The sequence below is a fragment of the Amblyomma mixtum genome, chromosome 3 (assembly GCF_055824585.1).
Source record: "Amblyomma mixtum isolate Tamu chromosome 3, ASM5582458v1, whole genome shotgun sequence".
Taxonomy (NCBI): Eukaryota; Metazoa; Arthropoda; class Arachnida; order Ixodida; family Ixodidae; genus Amblyomma; species Amblyomma mixtum.
In genome coordinates, this window is record NC_143014.1 from 17,058,744 (window position 1) to 17,079,574 (window position 20,831).

At 47.9% G+C, this 20,831-nt stretch overlaps 2 protein-coding genes across 2 annotated transcripts in view; one reads left to right on the forward strand and one right to left on the reverse strand.

The window, feature by feature from the left end:
• Positions 1-20,831, reverse strand: part of LOC149349327 (uncharacterized) — a 221,513-nt gene that overhangs the window by 193,078 nt on the left and 7,604 nt on the right. The gene's annotated exons all lie outside the window — the stretch shown is intronic.
• LOC149349328 (uncharacterized) lies at positions 7,251-8,539 on the forward strand. The gene is made up of 2 exons (XM_089580713.1): positions 7,251-7,310; positions 7,410-8,539. Exons 1-2 carry the CDS (start codon positions 7,271-7,273, stop codon positions 8,537-8,539), a joined length of 1,170 nt encoding a protein of 389 aa, XP_089436839.1. The 5' UTR covers positions 7,251-7,270.

Sequence of the window (20,831 nt, forward strand, 5' to 3'; positions counted from 1 at the left end):
CCAAGCGGAACTTGAACATTTTTATCCTAGCTGGTAGCCAGAAACAGGCGCGGGGTTTGACTCCCACTGCAAATGTCATCTCCCTAATCCTCTTACCCGCGCGTTCGGTATGGAACCGCGTACAAGCACAACTGCGCACACTTTTTTCGGAGCTGGTAGCCGGAATCTAGCGCGGCCTGAATGACGCTGGCGATGTCTCCCAATTCTTCTTTCCCACCCGTTCGTTTTGAGACGGCACCCAAGCGGAACTTGAACATTTTTATCCTAGCTGGTAGCCAGAAACAGGCGCGGGGTTTGACTCCCACTGCAGATGTCCTCTCCCTAATCCTCTTACCCGCGTGTTCGGTTTGGAACCGCATACAAGCACAACTGCGCACACTTTTTTTGGAGCTGGTAGCCGGAATCTAGCGCGGCCTGAATGACGCTGGCGATGTCTCCCCATTCTTCTTTCCCACCCGTTCCCTTTGAGACGGCACCCAAGCGGAACTTGAACACTTTTATCCTAGCTGGTAGCCAGAAACAGGCACGGGGTTTGACTCCCACTGCAGATGTCCTCTCCCTAATCCTCTTACCCGCGCGTTCGGTTTGGAACCGCATACAAGCACAACTGCGCACACTTTTTTTGGAGCTGGTAGCCGGAATCTAGCGCGGCCTGAATGACGCTGGCGATGTCGTCTCCCCATTCTTCTTTCCCACCCGTTCGCTTTGAGACGGCACCCAAGCGGAACTTGAACATTTTTATCCTAGCTGGTAGCCAGAAACAGGCGCGGGGTTTGACTCCCACTGCATATGTCCTCTCCCTAATCCTCTTACCCGCGCGTTCGGTTTGGAACCCCGTACAAGCACAACTGCGCACACTTTTTTCGGAGCTGGTAGCCGGAATCTAGCCTGGGCTGAGAGACGCTGGCGATGTCGTCTCCCCATTCTTCTTTCCAACCCGTTCGCTTTGAGACGGCACCCAAGCGCAACTTGAACACTTTTATCCTAGCTGGTAGCCAGAAACAGGCGCGGTTTGAATCCCACTGCAGATGTCCTCTCCCTAATCCTCTTACGCGCGTGTTCGGTTTGGAACCGCGTTCAAGGACAACTGAGCATACTTTTTTCAGAGCTGCCCAGCAAACCACAAACTTCCCAGGTACGTCCAGATTAATTCTGAAAGTCTATGTACCGAGGCAAAATCTCTCAGACGTGTTATTTACCAACCTTTTTTCGTGGAGAAGCTGGAGACGTACCCACGACATTATATCTGCCTTATCTTAGACTCCTCGTAGATATTACTTGTCACGTCCTGGGAATGTGCGATATAATTTAAGAATTCCATTTTTTTCAACCGTTGGATAGATTCGTGTTGTCTTACTGGATTTAAAGTTGGCAATTGCTGTTGACTACACATTGGAGGCATGACCCTCGCTGCTTGCGTTTTCGTGTGTTTTTGCGCTCTCTTCACGGCAATGTTATCCTACCTAAAAAGAAAAAAAAACGGAAAGTAGTAAGGACAAATCTGAATGCACACCCATTAGGTTTCTTACAACTGTACTCAGTTGGTTTAAAATGCCAGTCACTTTGGTCAGGATTCGCACTGTTATTTCATTACTATTCTTACATTCGATTGTTACCTCGTGCAACAGCCAACGCAAGCTATCTCAACCACACTGAAAAGTGAGGACACATTGAAAAATTTTTTTGTTATTAAGCAGCCAGGACTATAAAACAATTTTTTCTGATAAACACGTTTTATTCAACTCATCCTAATATTTAAAGTACAAAAATTGGTTGAGTTCAATTTTTTGGAGTTAATTTTTCTCAAAAGTGTGTTAAATCTGCTAATCGCGCTAGCAATGATAACTAACTATTGGAATGTTGAACTGAGGAAAGTTTTGTCATTTGTGTAGCAGAATGTGTGACCTCATATTTCTTGAGAATACACTTCTTGATTCCAACTTTTTATCACCACCAGCCTATGTCCACTGCTGGCCAAATATTTCTACAGTTAACCCTGTCCTGTGGCAGCGGCGGCCACCTTATCCCAGCAAACTTCCGAACCTCATCTGCCTACCTGACCTGATCCTTTCTGCTGTACTTTCATTCTCTTTGAATCCAGCCTGTTAACCTAATGATAATTGGTTGTCTTGCCTTACATGCGCTGCCGATATTTCGACTATGATGTTTTTAACTTAGGTTAATAACATCACAGTTGAATTTACAAAGACGACATGGGTCAAGGAAAAAAACCCAATTGGAAGCCAACATTGTGCCCCTTTGAAACTCAGTTGGAATACAACTGGTCGCAGTTGGGGCTAAGGGGGAGGCAAATTGCTCCAGTTTTGCAGCAACTGGGAAACATCGTTTTTCCCTTGCTGGAAACAGGGAAACATCGGAAAACTTGGTTGGGAAACTGGGAAACATCGTTTCCCAGTTGAGAGCCAAATGGGAGGAACTGAGGACCAATTGGGAAGTAAGTGGTTCCAATTGTGTGTCAAGTGGGAAGCGAAAATTCCCAATTGAGGGCCAACCGGGCAGAACTAGTCGTCGGTAAAAACCACATGGGAAGTTTGTTTACTGCTTGGAGGGACGATGAGAAGGAAATAAATACTGCTGTGGCTCAGCAGTCCTTAGGCGCAGAAATGAACGTAGTGTGAAATTAGATTGAAGCTGGCTTGTCGGCGAGCATCAGTCTGATAGCACTGTGTGCACTGCATGCGAAAATGCCGGTAGGCGCTCTCCTGGCGAATAACGCCGCTTCCCTCAAAACTCTGCATTGCGAGTTTAGCATGGGTCGCACTGCAGCGTACATATCGTGTGCCCGCGTTAATAGCAATGCTATTTTTTCTTCTTTTTTTTAATCCCGCTCTCTTCCTATCTCCACCCGTTGTGACGTAGGCGTTCCGGGCAGGGCAACATTATAATTATTTATTTATAATTGCCCAACCACCAAAACGAGGTTCTAATGCTGAGACCGTGATTACCGAGACATGCCGTGACTGCTGCGGACCGGCGGCGGTGTGGAAAGCACGGGGAAATAGTTGACGCCGCCATTGCGTTGACGTTCGTATCATATTTTACCAATAATAGCGCGAACTGCGCATGGCGATTACAGGTGCGAAAAAAGCAATATGCTACAATTTAAAAATCATTAACTTCTTTTTTCGTGCCACAGCAAGCCGACTACTAACTATAAAAGACGATACACACATGCGTGAGTTTCGCACACTCCGCATGAGGCTAGGGTACTATCCTCCGTTTCATACATCATGTGCAACTCTGTGAAGGCTACGGAAATAGTCCGCAGAAAAAAATAAAGAGAGGTTATCCCTCCACGCTGTTTTGTGGTCATGTCCTTCTGATTTCTTTCTGGCAAGCGTACCGTTTTTCGTCCGCGAGCGCTCGCTTTGTAGGCGTTTCGCCTGCCCACAATTTTTCGGACCTTGCACGTACGACAACAGCTTTATATTTTTCTGTGTCATTGCGTTCCAGTTCGCATTTCACATCTCTGATTTCTTTTGTGAACATTCCAGGAGCTCTGCTTTCCATGTTCAGCAAGCATTCCAGTTCAGCGTGCAGGGTTCTTTCTTTTTCTTTCTCTTTATACCTAATCACACTGCTCCTTTCTATTGCTTTAATCTTCACCTGCTCTTTGAATCTTTCCCATTCCATTGCAAAAGAAAGTGGTTGGGCAATAAGAATGTTCTCAAAATCAGTCTTAATTTTCATCACGAACTCTTCATCCTCCAAAAGTTTGGCATTCAGTTTCCACAAGTGCCAGTTAAAGCGTGCTTTCCTGCTCTTTTTTCCAAAAGAGGCACTCACAAGACAATGATCACTGAAAGTCACTGGTTGTACATGATAACTGGAGCATAAGGGAACAAGATCGACTGACACATATACTCTGTCCAATCGCGCATGACTATCGCGCTGAAAGTGCGTGTATTCCGGACAGCTCCCAGTGGAGAACACACTGCCAATATCCTCTAAGCTGTAGTCACTAACAAATGCGGTCAGCATTTCAGCACTCTTATCTCTAAATTTTCTGCACTTAGCTCTGTCAACAGCCATGCCCACGCAATTGAAGTCCCCAAGAACAACCAAAATTTTGTCGCACTTGAACCATGACTCCAAGGATTCAAAAAAATTCTGACGCTCTCTTTCCACATTCGGAGCATATACACAAATAACACGCCAACATAATTTCGAAAAGGTGAAATCAACAACCAAAAGACGGCCACTGTCACAAGAAAAAACCGAATCCACGCCTATACCCAAAGTGTTGCGAATAAATAAGAGGCATGCACCAGATGCACCTACAGAATGGCAAACGCACACATGAAAATTTGCCTGAAAATGAACCACCATGCGGCCGGCATGTTCCTCTGACTCTATCTTAGACTCTTAGACTGCTATCAGGTCTAAATCATTGTCTAAAAGGAGGCGGTGAAGCTGGTACTGCCGCCTTCTTGCTCCAAGCCCTCTGACATTCAGTGTGGCTACACGAAGTGGTGTGTCCAGCTTAAATACCATGTGTTATAGAGAGAGAAAACACGCTTCTGGCCGTCGCGTTCCTACCTCCGTGGTCGCTGTGGCTTACGTCGGTGGACTGTCCGCATCGTCCGCATGACCATGCGGCTTCCCAAAGAAACGTCCGGTGGCGATTGGAAGCACGTCGGAGAAGCAACCCCGATTTTTTTTTTCGAACACAGACACATCGCCGCTGCCGGATCATCTTGAAGATGATCGACAAAGAGTTGACATTCACACCAACACGGTCTCACTAGAACTACGGAGGCGCTTTACCCGCCTGCCGCGTGTCGGCCGAAAAGTTCGGCCGTGGCCGTAGCGTCGAGCGTCTGACTCCCGATGTCTTCGGCGGCGGTTCATCATTGCCCCCATCAGGCGGCATCTTCTCGCCTACGCTCTCGTCAAGATACGGAGACGCAATTACCAGCGATCCAGGAGATATTCAGAACGCCTTTGTGGACCACTTCACAGAACTTTTTAGTAACAAGCGCCAGACTGTAGAAGGTTTTCATGTAAACTTCTTTCAATTGATGCCAACACTTGACGATGAAATCAAGCAGCGCCTAGAGCTGCCAATTACCTTGCAGGAGATAGAAAAAGCAATAGACGACCTACCATCTGGGAAAGCCCCTGGGCCAGATGGGCTGAGTGCTATATTCTTCAAAACATTCAAACACTACGTCGCTCAACTGATGCTCAAAGTATAAACAGAAGCTTATGAAAATAATCATGTTCCATTGTCTTTTACTACCTCCCACATTGTTTTAATTCCCAAGACTGATGACACGCAGAAACGTATGTTGGTGGGGTCCTATAGACCAATCAGCCTCACAAATGTGGATTACAAGGTGTTCATGAAGATTTTAGCCAGCAGATTGTAAAGTGTAATCGCCAAGTTAGTTGGGCCGCACCAAACCTGTGGCATCAAAGGTCGCAGCATTGCCACAAATATACATGTTGCACGAAGCGTATTAGAATGCGTTGACGCGCTTGGCAGTCAAGTAGCTATGATGCAGCTAGATTTAGCAAAAGCTTTCGACCGTGTTTCTCATGACATTCTCTTCTCCATTCTAGAGCATGCCAACCTGGGTAACGTAATAGTAGAAGGGGTAAAAATGGCTTACGCAAATTGTACGACGAGAATTATAGTTAACGGCGAACTTACCAACAGCCTCATAGTACGCTCGTCGGTGAGACAAGGATGCCCGCTCTCTCCCCTGCTTTTTGCAGTATATCTCGAGCCGTTGTGCTTGGCCATTCTTAGCAGTGACTGCATTTCTGGATTCAAGCTTCAGGCAGCCGAAGTCAAAAACCTTGCATACGCGGACGACATAGCGGTATTTTGCACAAACAGAGACAGCAATCGTGAAGCTACGAATGTGGTCGAAAAGTTCTGCGACCAAACTGGATGTCAGATAAACTGGGGAAAAAGCTGAGGATATTGGCATGAGGAATTGGATATTTCACCAGATTTTTTTTCTCGACTGCAATGGACTGACTTACCGACGCGGTACCTTTGGGTGCCCCTAAAAAGTTATCGCGATCCCAGCACACACTGGAACGAGGAGACGTTAAAGGCAAGAGAGAAAGCGGACGCGTGGCAAGGAAGGCAGCTGTCAATCTTTTCACGTGCCTTTGTGTGCAATGTTCTCTTGATTTCTAAGATATGGTACGTGATGAATTTGCTTTGTGCGTCGCGCAGCAATATTAAAAAAATTCATCGAGTGTTTGCAGTTTTTCTTTGGGCGCCGACCTGGGAGAAAACCAGGCGAACAAACTTCTTTATTTCAGTCAAAAGCGGTGGCGTTGGACTGGTTCATTTGTTTTTGCGTCAAGTGGTGTCGCGGTTTATTTTCCTTCGTGATCAAAATGACATATTTTTGAGAACTGTTATGCAAATGCGGTTGCAAAGGCTGCTCCCCGGAATCATAGTGTCATCGTGTGAAAACATGTGTGGTGCTGTAAACGGATATTTGCGTGAGGTTGTCCTTTCCTTCAGGTTGTTGGAAGTGCGTTTTTCACTAGAATACCTGTATAACGTTCCGAAAAAGAAGCTGTATAAGGATTTGGTTGATATTATGCTGCCGCCACCTTTGTATCGTGCGCCTTACCGTGGAGGCCCAGGGCAGGATATTTTAAAACGGGTGAAAATGATGCCGGTCCGGCCGCCAGTGAAAACATTCTTTTTCAAATGTACTCTAATACAGTACCCGTTAAAACCTGGCTCCATGAAAAAGGAATCTTTGTCCCATGGACAACAAATTGCCTGTTATGTAAGCAGCCGGAGACAATTGAACATGTTTTCCTAGACTGCTGGGAAGCCATACTTTTCTGGGATGTCCTGCAGAGAACCATTAAGAAAGAACTACCACTGCACCCTTATGGTATCCGATTTCTACCAGTTGATCGCAAAGAGGTACCCTATCACTCATTAATGCTTCTTGGCCTCCACAGCTTGTGGAAAACGCGAACGCAAGTAAGGCATGCGGATATAAACACTCGTAGTACACGTGAGAACTTTGTTGAAAGTGCTGTTCATCTGCGGGAATGTTACCAGGCGCAGCGTGACCCACCCCGGTGGGTAACACTACTAGATGATCTAGTGAAACTTAAGAAATTTTAACTTCACCCGTATCAGCTCAAGTGTAGCTGAAGTGGTCTTATTGTTTTCATGTCAATCTTGAAAATAAAGAAAAAGAAAGTTTTGTGGCCGTGGGGAGAAAGAAGAAGACGTTGTTCGAAGCGGACGCGTTCCTCGATGTTCTCCGCACAAAAGGTTCAATCGGCCTCTGGCCGAGGTACTGCTCAGGCTTTTGCTGGCAGTAATGACTACCGTATCGTTCTGCCCCGACTCCCAACCGGTAAGCTTGTGACCGACTTCGTTTTCCTGCATGCAGATCTTGCCGGACGCCCGTACAGGGCACAGGATTTCAGAGACTCGCTGCGGAACGTCATAGACCTCAAAGAAATTAGCTCCATCGGACAATTCCAGATGTCTCACGTCTGGATGGTGACTTGCAAATCTGCGCAATCAAAAGAAAAGCTCGTGTCGTGCGGCGATCTCTTGGTGAAGAGCCGCCGCTGCGTTGTTGTTGACCCGGAACCGAAGGAGGTGAAGCTGAAGCTTTTGTGGCTTCCCGAGCGCTTGGAAGATTGCTTCATCCGTGAGGCACTTCAGGCGTACGGGAAGGTGACATCTATCTCAGCGGAAAATTGGAAAGTCTCAGACATGGAGCAGATGAGAACTCTAAGCCGTGATGTCGTCCTGTCTCTTGCTGATGGAGTCGGGGTTAGTGATGTTCCGCATCAGCTGACTGTGTGCGGCGTTCAGAGCCTTGTTCTAATTCCGGGCAGACCACCTCTGTGTTTACGTTGCAACCGTGTTGGCCACATTCGTCGGCACTGTCGTACGCCGCGGTGTGACGACTGCCGGCGTTTCGGCCACACAGCGGAGGAGTGCGTCGTGACGTATGCTGACAAGCTGCGGCATCGTGTGCGGCCCCCTGACGACGCTCTACAGGAGCACATCATGGACGCTACAGAAGTACTTGACGCGACTGGGGATTTGCCAGCCGCCGTTGTAGCTGAGCCTTTGAGTGTCAGTGCACCGGTTGTTCCCCAAAGTGCTGCCGCGGAGTGTAAAGAGCCGGCGGATGACCATGCAGCGCCGCCCCGGTGTGAGGCGCCGGATTCTGCTGCTGGTGGAGAACCAGTGGCCATCCTTGAGGCCACTACGGATAGCACAGCGGACACTTCGCTTCCTCCTGTCAATGCTGGCCAGCAGCTTCCGGATAAGGGCCTTCTTCCAGCGGACGCTGAACCTGGTTCCGCAGACGAGCCGCTTCAGAAGCGCCGTGCGTCCTGTGCTTCCGAAACGAGTGGCGATGAGGACCCGGTGCGCAGCACTCATCGCCGTCGGCGTCGCGCGTCGAGGCACAAGGAGCAGTGCCGACGTTCGCGGTCCAGGAGGCCTGGCGGTGGTTCTCAGGCGGCATCGCCGTCTACCGACAAGAACAGGGAACTGTAGGCATAACTAGTTACAGTCATCATGGCTGATTCCGCAGAGTTAGTATTCGCAACACTGAATGTACGTGGCCTTAGGTCTCGCCAGAGGCAGGTGCAACTCCGCCGACTTTTCTGCAGCAGGCACCTTGATGTTATCGCCGTCCAGGAGACGAAAATTGAAAGTGAGGAGGATACTGAGGTGGCCCTGCAGCCCTTTTTATCAGAATATAATGTTCTCGTAACGCATGCTGTGGGCTTGTCGGCGGGTTGCTGGTTGTTTCTGCGCAAGACACTCCCCTGTTCGGGCTTGACCTATAATGTCGATAATGAGGGCCGGTTGATATGCTGCGATTTTCTTCTCTATGGAAAGCCATGGCGACTAATGAATGTCTATGCATTTAATACTGTGCCACAGCGCATTACTCTTTTTGAATGCATTGCCAGCTTACTGGACTGTGACCGGCATGTTGTGCTAATGGGTGACTTTAATTGTGTGTGCGACCCAGCTGATCGTGCCGGTCCTGATACACCCAGGGACAGGAGCGGTGAATTTTTGTCTGTTGTTACGGAAGATGCAGGGCTCATTGATACCGGAAGTTCATGTCCTGGTTTCCGCTTATTCACACGCATTCAGGGCCATTCTCACGCTCGCCTAGATTGAATTTATGCATCTTTTTCACTTGTCTCCAGAGGATTGGTCTGTGAGACTGTACCAGTTTCGTTCTCTGATCACTGCATGGTGGTTGCTCGCCTCGGAGGCAGTGTTTGTTCAAAATTTAGGCCGAAATGGGCGCTTTGGAAGCTGAACTCTTCAGTAATTAATGATGAAGAGTTTGTAATTCGTGTCCGCTCGCAACTGGAATCCTGTCTCTCGAGCAAGATGCCGTTGTTCGCCGCTTGGGAAATGTTTAAGCAAGACGTGCGTGCTACAGCTATAGAAATTGGTTCCGTGCGGTCCTTTCACAGGAAACATCAGGAGCAGACACTCAGGAAAAATTTGTACAATCTGTATGAAATGGAATGCGAAGCACCTGGTTTATATACGGATGAATTAGCTAGTATCAAAAGTGAGTTACAACGATTTGATGCAGAACGTTACCGGGGTGCCCGTGTTCGATCTCGTACCAAGCGTGATCTGCAATGTGAGCACCCGACACGACAGGCTTTGCTTGATGAGCGCCGTCATGCGACTGCGAAGTTTATTTCGGGGATGATGTCCAATGGCAGACTAGTGTCCAGTACAAATGAGGTGATGACCGTATTTGTAGATTATTACACAGACTTGTTTAGTGCTTCACCTGATGTGCATAATTCGGAAATTTTGGCGTATTTCAGCACCTTAGTGAGCCCTTTATCAGAAGATGATTGTTCTGTTATTAGCGGCTCTTTCACGCAGGAAGAGGTGGAACATGCAATTGATCAGTTACCTGTCTCAAAAACGCCTGGTCCTGACGGCGTTTCAAGCGAATTTTACAAGGCTTTTAAATCTATTCTCACTCCTGTCCTGCTGCGGGTCTTCACAGTGGGGCTGGATATAGGAGCCCTTCCTCAGTCTTTTACAAAAAGCCACACAGTCCTAATTCCGAAAACTACTGATGAAGGAAAACTGCGCTCCGTAGAAGGTTATCGGCCCATTACATTGGCAAATGTGGATTACAAAATTTTTGCTAAAGTCTTGTCAAATCGCCTGCAATTTGCAATGTCGGTACTCATTGGATCTCACCAGACTTGCGGTTTGAGAGGCCGCTCCATTCAAAGTAATGTGCACATTGCGCGGACAATACTTGAATATTCCTCCAGCTGTCATGAGCAGCTTGCCCTCCTTCAGATTGACCTTGCGAAAGCATTTGACCGCGTTCGCCATTCATTTCTGTTTTCACTTCTAGAGCGAGCAAACGTGGGTTCTACTGTACTTAAAGGGGTGCAGCTTTGCTACAGCAACTGTTCAACACGATTGATCATTAATGGACAGCTCTCGAACCCTGTGCCAATCCGCTCTTCTGTGAAGCAAGGCTGTCCGATGTCTCCTCTGCTTTTTGCTCTTTACCTGGAACCGCTTTGTTTGAGTGTTTTGCGTAACAGTAATATCCATGGGTTCCCTATTTTGGGTAATGAAGTCAAATTGCTGGCATATGCTGACGACCTTGCATTTTTCTGCGTTGACAAGCCCAGCATTGATAATGTGTTGTCCACAATAGATCAATTCGGCATCGTTTCTGGTGCTCAAATGAATCGCTCCAAAAGTTCTGGCCTATGGTTTGGTTCATGGGGCACAACTCCACCTCTGTACGCTGGCATAGAATGGACTTGTGTGCCTCCTAAATATCTTGGCGTTCCACTTCATGCCTACAAATCCAGTGCCCATTACTGGAGAGAGCGAGTTCCGGCTGTTGAGCGTTATGCTCAGACATTTGTACCGCATCGCCTCTCAATTTTTGGTCGAGCCCAGGCTTGCAACACCTTTCTGGCAACAAGAATTTATTGCGTACTCCAGGTCCTTCACTGCGCCAGACATTACATACAGCGTTTCCATCGTATATTTGCGACGTTTATTTGGTCCTCCAAATTTGAGCCCATGCGGCGTGATAACCTTTTCAGGCCTGTTTGCGCAGGAGGCCTGGGCCTAGAGCACCTGTATGTGAGACAGTTGGTTGCCCGTTTCTTCTTTTTTCGTGCTTGTTCCTTTCCGATTATTAGAGCATTCTTGCAGGTTAACTTCATGACTTTACTTCCGAACTTAGTAGTTTCTTCCAATTTTACTGAACGACCCCGTTTACTAGGCTTTATGCAGGAAGTTTATGCCTCCGTGCGTTTTTTGACAGTTCGGTTTTCAAATGAGTACTTATATTCTGTTTCGCGCAAAAATCTGTACAGGGATTTGATATCCATGCTCTTCCCGCCCCCACTGTATCGTTCCGTCTACGTTGGGCTCATGGGTCATGATGTTTTAAAGCGAGTGCGTAAAATGCCAATTTCTCCTTGCACCAAAACATTTTTCTATAAATTACACACTGAAACTCTACCTGTCAAGACGTGGCTCGATAGGAAAAACATTTTTGTGTCTTCTGTAAACTGTCGCTTGTGCAATGTGCCTGAAACAATTGAACATTGTTTTATAGAGTGAAAAGACGCGATTTTGTTTTGGGATGTGTTGCAAAGGACGCTACAGAAAGATTTTCTCCTAAATTCCTACAGTGTGCGCTACCTTGTTGTTTCCCAACCTGACTCGAATCCTTATGATATGATTCTTCTGATTGGACTTCATAGTCTTTGGAAAACACGCATGCAAGATCGCAACGTTGAACCTGTTGTTTCGCCCAGAATTCACTTTAGCCGAATGTTGCTGCAGGTAACGGACATTTACAAAAAATCGGACTTTGTACCGGATTGGTTTCCTCTCCTGATGCGCTGTATATCTTTACCGGCCTTTTAGTTATAATATGTTACTATTATGTTTCTGCCACCTAGCGCCTACCTAGGTGCTCTGTAAATAGTTGTTTTTGTGTGTGTATATGCACACACACATATGTATATATATGCTTTGTATACAAAACCATGTAAATAAATACCATGAAAGAAAAAAAAAAAGTTTTGTGGCCGTGTGGTCTAACGCGTCGCTCCGGAGAGTCGACAGGCGATGGGGGTGCGTGGGTTCAAATCCCGGACGGTGGACCTTTTTTTTCGCACGTTTTTTTTTTCATCGCAAGTTGAATTTCGCGTGACTTGAATGAGAAAACTCGTTCTGTTCAGAATCGCTTGAATATTATGGCGTGTTCTGAAATGAATTGCATGCATCTGTTCATTTGATGCATACCGCGTTAATGTGAGCTGTCCGAAGTTCGTTGTCAATGGGCTCGCACCGGCTTTTGGTCACCAGTAGCGGTTTTCTGCCCGATTCTGCAGCATTGTGACTATACTTTTTACATGCAAGCGAGAGGTTTGTGCGAAAGATGACGTTCATTCGTCGGGTTTAATTAATTAGCACAGTGGTGAGTGCTCCGCCGTAGCCCGATTAACAAGTGGCTGTCTGCAACTTTCGGATAAAATTATTTTTACACACACCACCTCGATATGGCCTGTTTTCCCGTGTTAATTGTTAAATTTAGAACATAGTGTTGATTCACACAGTGAGAGAAAATAGTACTGCCTCAACAGTTAGATTTGTTATCGTGCACAAATGTATATGAAGGCAATACAGAGGCAAGTCAGCTGGTCTCGATTTCCCTGCTCTCTTAGAAGAGCAGAAGCTGCTCAGGAAGGATTTTTCTGCAGCCAGGTAAAAAGAGTTCCAAGCTGTGGTAGCGTCAAGTAAGAATGCAGAAAAAGTTGTACAACGCTAGGTAAAAATATTTCGAAAGAGCAAACAATAAATGAGACAGGACAATAAAGAATGCTGACCCCGCAGTGTTTGCGAGAAATGGTTTATTCTGGAAACAGCCAGTGGTGCTTTTTCAAGAGCCACGCTATGATATGGAGCATTGTCCATGACGACAATGCTATTGGCCGGGATGTTTGGCAAAAACTTGTCGGTGAACCACTTCTCAAAGTAGTTGCCATCCATCTCAGAGTGGTAGTCAGCGTGGTTTCCCTTTTTTGCTCTGAAGAAGTCAGCAGCATCTTCGACGAATACTGCACTGCTCATACCATGTACGAGGATCAAACGGGCCCATTTGCCCGAAGGCGCAGCCAATTCCGTTGTTAAACCTTTCAGGAAGGCATCCTGAGATGACTTTACAGTGTGGTCCTGCCAGTCGTATTCTTTTGTGTGCCCTGCGTTGACCCAGGTTTCATCTAGGTAGACGATGCACCTGTAAATACAAAACAACCGAGTACACGAGTCAATGCTTCTAAGTAAACAAACACGCTGAAGCATGTAACTAGGCAATGCACTGCAACAAACACAGTACTGACCCCTGTATCACAAACAGCCGCTCAAAGACACTCGAGAAAAAGAATTATCTCGGCTTAATTGCTCCCCTGTTCGGGCTTATATTTCACGCCCAGGCGGGATTTGGTAGCCAGTTTATATTCACTGTGTGTTTGCATGGGGTACTTGACTAATTCGGCAATGTTTGAAATCTCTTCACTCGCGGCGACTGGGAATAAAAATTGGCAACGTTCGCAGCAGTAGCACCAGTAACTCGCCCCACCGGAGCAACTGGCAGTGTACAGTGGGTGTCCATTCGTTCCTACGGTGACGATGAGATGACACTACCCATTGCAGTGCTACATTTTTGGCAGTTTTGCTGTTTTTGCTTGTCGCACCAATTGGGATTTAGCGATTTAATCTGACCCATGATGACACGTGTCCCACCGAAACGTAGCGCAAAACTGGTTGTGAAACGTCACCACTACGCAAAAGGTCGGCAACAGCAACGTGGTTAAGACGATTTGTTCTAAATGTGTTATCCTGAAGCAACACTCACTGTTCCGACTACGATGTTGCAAAGCTAACATCAAGCTCTATGTTGAGCTAGTATAAACGTGCTGCGTAAGAAAATAAGCAAGGAATGACCCGTACCTGCCCTGTCCTCGGAATTCCTTGATCGCCCGCAGGTACTACCTGCGACGCCAGGAAATGATGTCTCTTCGCTCGATCAGTGCAAGATTCCGTTTTCTTTCATGAAATATGAATCCGATGTCCTTCATCAACCTCCACAATGTGGTTTTCTTGAAGTTCGGCAGGTCGTCGTCCTCATTGCCAGCCTTTAGCACACTGCGCAGTGTTGGGACTTCCCTCTTCGCGTACATACTGTGCACTTTCAGATGGATGGCATGGACTGTGAAGCTGTCATTCTTGACTATTCGCAAGCTTGAAATCTTCACGTCGCGGCGTCTTTTCTTCAGAGACGCCACAGGCACGCACAGGCTCCGCCTTGATTTTGGCAACGCTACGGGGAGATACTCCGGTGTCCTCGCTCACAGCACTCAGTACTTCCCGAACAGACTTCTCCGGAAAACGGATCCTGGCGCGGCAGAACACATTCGCAATTACTTGCTTGGCGTGCACGAACCTTCGGGAAAATGCGTACAGGAGAGCTGGCCGTGGCCGCTGAGCTGGACACCATTTTCTCAAAAGTGAAAGGGAGGCGGACGGAAAGAGTAAACACCGCGGCCAGCGCGGTCAGCGAAAACGTGAAATGGAAAAAGACGACAAACGCAAAATACAAAATCACAGATATTGACCGATTCGCTCGCAATAACATCGTTTTCTGTCGCGCTGATGACAAATGTATTATCCACGAAGCCTGTCGGCAAAGCATTTGTTATTTTTCACTCACCACAAGCAACGCACTATTTTCTGTCACGGATGCAGGCTGCGCAAAAAAAGAGCGCTAGTTTTGACAGCGTTGCACTTGATGTATGAAACGGAGTATAGCTACATAGAGTAAATATAACCAACTGACTAGCTAGGGTCAGTCATGGCGGGAGTGGTTGATCGCACGGCGTGAGCGATTTCTTATTGTGCTCCATGGGAACGTTGTGTTTGAAGAAAGAACATCGACAGAAAATTAATTATTCGCTTATTATTGGTGGCGAGATTGTTCAACAGTTCTTTCCTTGATGGAGCCGAAGGAAGGCAGTTTGCTTGCTTTTACTACTCGGCGAAGTGGACCTGTCAGTACGAATTAGGACTACAAGTTGTTTTCACAGGCTGGAATCGTGACCTTTCCTGATGAGTACTCAGTTCACTCATTGAAGTGTATTTTATGCTATTTTTACGTTTGTAATGAAAAAATTCTAACGCATTTGTCGGCACGTTATATTTTCATACTCACTCGTTTGGCTGTTTTGCCGAACTCACTGTGTATTGAAACAAAGGCTGGTGATGCATGCAACTGACCTCTACTACCGAAATGTAGGCATGCGTTCGAATGGTGCGCCGAAGTGCGTGTGCCGGCACACTACGCTCAGCACGACTGCGTTTTAGTGCCGCAAGGGCAGCCTATGACGCTTCATAGACTTGCTTCGGTAAAAATGGCGTAAATTATTGGGCTTGTTTGTTGTGGTTGCTGTGCCAGTCTCTCGTCACCTATAAAAGTGAACAATTATGCTTTCTTTTGCAGCAACTCTGGCTTATTGCGCTCGGCAGAAGAGTATTGATGCCACCGCAGCTGCAAACCTAACGATTATGCTGAACGAGAAGATTCAAGATTCAGTGAAAGCGCCGAGCGCAATAAAACACTGACGCACTCAAAAGTCATCTACAGTGTTTTGGGCTCCCGTCATGGACAAGTACTCGCTTACTCAAGTGTATTTGAGCTAGCTAGAGTGCTTGGACGTCCCGACGCCTCCATAGGGAAGAATGTGGCTGGGATGCAGTAGGTCTTCATTGCACCTGGAATTGTAACAGGTGCCAGCTGCAATTCGTATTGCAACTGGTTCCAGTGGCAACTGGTTTAAAGAACATATTTCCGGGTGCAACAACTGGAAATGTGTCCCTTAAACCAGTTGGACTGGAACCACTTAAAAAGATTTACCTGGCTGTCGATCTCTCTAAAGTCATATTCTCTTTATATAGACATCTAGAATACGTAGACTGGGCGTACTTACACCTTCCACAAATATCTGGATAATGTCCACCTGGATGTTTGCACTACTTACTCTACCGCGGACTGGACCCCAATTTTATTGCTGTAGGTACGTAGATTTTTCTTAAACGGTACTAAAAGGATGTGTAGTGGAGGTGCCTAATGTCCAGCGTAAACATCTCCCTGATGTCCATGTGATGTTTTCTGGTTTACGAGGTGGCAGCCGGAAACTAGCGCGGCCTGAGTCCTGCTGCCGATGTCGTCTCCCCAATCTTCTTAGGCGCCCGATCGCTTTGAGACGGCACCCAGGCACAAGTGAGCACACTTTTCTCGGAACTGGTCGCCGGAAACTGGTGCGGCCTGACACACGCTCAACGTGCCGTCTCCCCAATCTTCTTACGCACCCGTTCGCTTTGAGGAGGCACCCAAGCGTAACTGAGAACACTTTTCTCCGAGCCGGCAGCCAGAAACAGGTACTGCATGAATAACACTGAAGATCTCCTCTCCCAAATCCTCTTACACGCGCGTTCGGTCTGGGACCGCGCTCAAGCACAACTCAGCCCACTTTTTTCAGAGCTGGTAGCCGGAAATTGGCACGGCCTGAGACCCGCTGCCGATGACGTCTCCCCAATCTTACTCACCCCCTTCGCTTTGAGACGGCACCCAAGCGCAACTGAGAACACTTTTCTCGGAGCTGGTAGCCAGAAACAGGCACGGCTTGAATCACACTGAAGATGTCCTCTCTCTAATCCTCTTACGCGCGCGTTCGGTTTGGGACCGCGATCAAGCACTACTGAGCACGTTTTTCTGAGCTGGTAGCCGGAAACTAGCGCGGCCTGAGACCCGCTGCCGATGTCATCTCCCCAATCTTCTTACGCTCCCGTTCACTTTGACACGGTACCGAAGCGCAACGGAGTATACTTTTCTCGGAACTGGTAGCAAGAAACAAGCACGGCTTGAATCACACTGGAGATGTCCTCTCTCTAATCCTCTTACGCGCGCGTTCGGTCTAGGACCGCGTTCAAGCACAACTCAGCCCACTTTTTTCGGAGCTGGTAGCCGGAAACTAGCGCGGCCTGAGACCCGCTGCCGATGTCGTCTCCCCAATCTTCTTACGCACCCGTTCGCTTTGAGACGGCACCCAAGCGCAACTGAGAACACTTTTCTCGGGGCTGGTAGCCAGAAACAGGCACGGCTTGAATCACACTGGAGATGTCCTCTCTCTAATCCTATTACGGGCGGGTTCGGTTTGGGACCGCGTTCAAGCACTCCTGAGCACTTTTTTTCTGAGCTGGTAGCCGGAAACTAGCGCGGCCTGAGACATGTCATCTCCCCAATCTTCTTACGCACCCGTTCGCTTTGAGACGGCACCCAAGCGCAACTGAGAACACTTTTCTCAGGGCTGGTAGCCAGAAACAGGCACGGCTTGAATCACACTGGAGATGTCCTCTCTCTAATCCTCTTACGCGCGCGTTCGGTTTGGGACGACGTTCAAGCACTGCTCAGCACTTTTTACGGAGCTGGCAGCCGGAAACTAGCGCGGTTTGAGACCCGCTGCCGATGTCGTCTCCCCAATCTTCTTACCCACACCTTCGCTTTGAGACGGCACCCAAGCAAAATTTAGAACACTTTTCTCGGAGCTGGTAGCTAGAAACAGGCTCGGCTTGAATCACACTGGAGATGTCCTCTCTCTAATCCTCTTACGCGCGCGTTCGGTTTGGGACCGCGTTCAAGCACTACTCAGCACTTTTTTCGGAGCTGGTAGCCGCAAACTAGCGCTGCCTGAGACACCCTGCCGACGTCGTCTCCCCAATCTTCTTACGCACCCGTTCGCTTTGAGACGGCACCGATTCGCCACTGAGTACACTTTTCTCGGAACTGGTAGCCAGGAACAGGCACGGCTTGAATCACACTGGAGATGTCCTCTCGCTAATCCTCTTACGCGGGCTTTCGGTCTAGGACCGCGTTCAAGCACAACTCAGCCCACTTTTTTCGGAGCTGGTAGCCGGAAACTAGCGCGGCCTGAGACCCGCTGTCGATGTCGTCTCCCCAATCTCCTTTCCCACCCCTTCGCTTTCTGACGGCACCCAAGCGCAAGTGAGAACACTTTTCTCGGAACTGGTAGCCAGAAACAGGCACGGCTTGAATCACACTGGATATGTCCTCTCTTTAATCCTCTTACGCGCGCGTTCGGTCTAGGACCGCGTTCAAGCACAACTCAGCCCACTTTTTTCGGAGCTGGTAGCCGGAAACTAGCGCGGCCTGAGACCCGCTGCCGATGTCGTCTCCCCAATCTTCTTACGCACCCGTTCGCTTTGAGACGGCACCCAAGCGCAACTGAGAACACTTTTCTCGGAGCTGGTAGCCATAAACAGGCACGGCTTGAATCACACTGGAAATGTTCTCTCTCTAATCCTCTTACGCGCGCGTTCGGTTTGGGACCGCGTTCAAGCACTAGTCTGCCCTTTTTTCGGAGCTGGTAGCCAGAAACTAGCGCGGCCTGAGACCCGCTGCCGATATCGTCTCCCCAATCTTCTTACCCACACCTTCGCTTTGAGACGGCACCCAAGCGAAATTTAGAACACTTTTCTCGGAGCTAGTAGCCAGAAACAGGCTCGGCTTGAATCACACTGAAGATGTCCTCTCTCTAATCCTCTTACGCGGGCGTTCGGTTTCGGACCGCGTTCAAGCACTACTGAGCACTTTTTTTGGAGCTGGTAGCCGGAAACTAGCGCGGCCTGAGACCGGCTGCCGATGTCGTCTCCCCAATTTTCTTACGCACCCGTTCGCTTTGAGACGGCACCCAAGCGCAACTGAGAACACTTTTCTCGGAGCGGTTAGCCAGAAACTGGCGCTGCCTGAATTACGCTACAGATGGCCTTTCCCAATTCATCTGATGCACCCTTACTGTTTGGCCAGAAGCTGGCGCTGCGTGAGGTATGCGGCAAATGTTCTCTCCCAATTCATCTTATCCACAGGTATGGTTTGAGGCGGCGTTCTTCATTTTTACGTAGTGTTTGGCGAGAAACTGGCGCTACCTGGATCATGCAGTATAGATTCTCTCCCAATTCATCTTATGCATACGAATGCTTTGAGGCAACGTTCAAGTACAACTGATTTCCTTTTTAACCGGTGTTTGGCCAGAAACTTACTGTGCCTAGAACATGCGGTAAATGGCCTTTCCTAATTCATCTTATGCACACCTATGCTTTAAAACGCGTTCAAGCGTAACTGAGCTGCATCTTTCCGCAGGTTTCGGCGAGAAACTGGCGCTGCCTGTAACACACTGCAAATGTTGTCCCCGAGTTATCTTACGCACAGGTATGACTTGAGGCGATCTCAGAGGAAAAAGTACGCCTTCCGCAGGAGGGCGTGTCTGATGCAGAAGAATCATAACATATAAGCCCCATTAGTCAATATGATCTATTTGTCGGCGTGCTCTCACACTCGGTCACAAAAGCGCGCACGGTGCACACTGAACACGATTGTCCGAAATGTTGGTTTGTGTGGGTCTCATACTGTTTCAATTCCCATTCTGTAGTCATTTATTCATTTGCTGGTAAATTAAGCCGGTTCATCTATTGACTGTGTACCCGCCGCCGATTGAGGAGCCATATGCGGACAACGACTTGATTTTATTCCCATGCTGAAGAGTTATCTTTTATGTCATGTTGGTACAGAATTCGCTTTGGTAGATTAGCGTGGTCTTGGACTGTTCAATTAAAATATCAGTTTTAATCGAGTACTTCCTGTTCTTCCAGGGTCAGCAATCTAAACAAGCCATGAGGAATTTAAATGAGCTGGCAGTTGAAGGAAATGTTATTTTTGCGTTTTATTACCCACCTGGTAACGACAAGAAAAAAAAGAGAAATAATTAATCATAATCCCATGGGCACCACCTTAAGAATCGCTTGAAGTTCCTGTGAACCAACTGTTAGGAGTTTACTTTGTCCCTTGTTCGACTATGAACACGTTTGCGATATCTGAAGACCTGGCTACCATGCAGGGCGCTTCGTTTTATGAGTACGAACCACTAACTGAGCGTTGTCCCTGTTATCATCTGGGTTTGTAAAACCTACCTGGTTGTTTGTTTACGCATCTCCAGTTACGGTTTGACTTTAGTTTTGTATTGAACTGAAATGCGAGAGTAGTAGTGTTTTGTCTAGTCTCCCTTTTGTCCGTGCTTAGTGCGCTGTTGTCATTCATGAATATGTGGGATGTCGTTTCTGCTGAAGGACGGATCCCAATATAAAAACGTAACAACTGTTTATTCGATTAGCGGTGGCGGCGGACGAGCATGCCAGCGCTACGTTCGTCTTCGTAGCGGAAGGAAAAAGCTCTCCTTCCCAGCGGGACAGCCTGTTTTTGTAGCCACCGTCGGCCACGCATGCCTCGGGTGTCGCCGCGGTGGCGCTGTGTTTTATCGGTAACGCAGTCAAGCGTGTAGCCGTGTTACGCTGAGCCGGATGACAACAAGGCGGAGGCTGCGCGGAAATGTGCGCAGAGGGTGTCGCCACAATTATATACCAACTCGCCCGACTTTCTTCTGTCATTAGTATCTGCAACAATCAAAGGAAGCATGTAACATAGAACGTTCAGTTTACACCATGTTCTTAGACAATATACAGGCCTCAAACAAGTTGTGCAAACCAATTTCGAGAATGGCGGCCACAACTTAGCAAAAAGCGCGTGCAGTACGGAGCGCGGCGACACGGCCGTGGCTTTCTTAGTATCGCCCAAACTCAATGCATGGACTGTGACCCAGGGAGTGCAAATATGGCT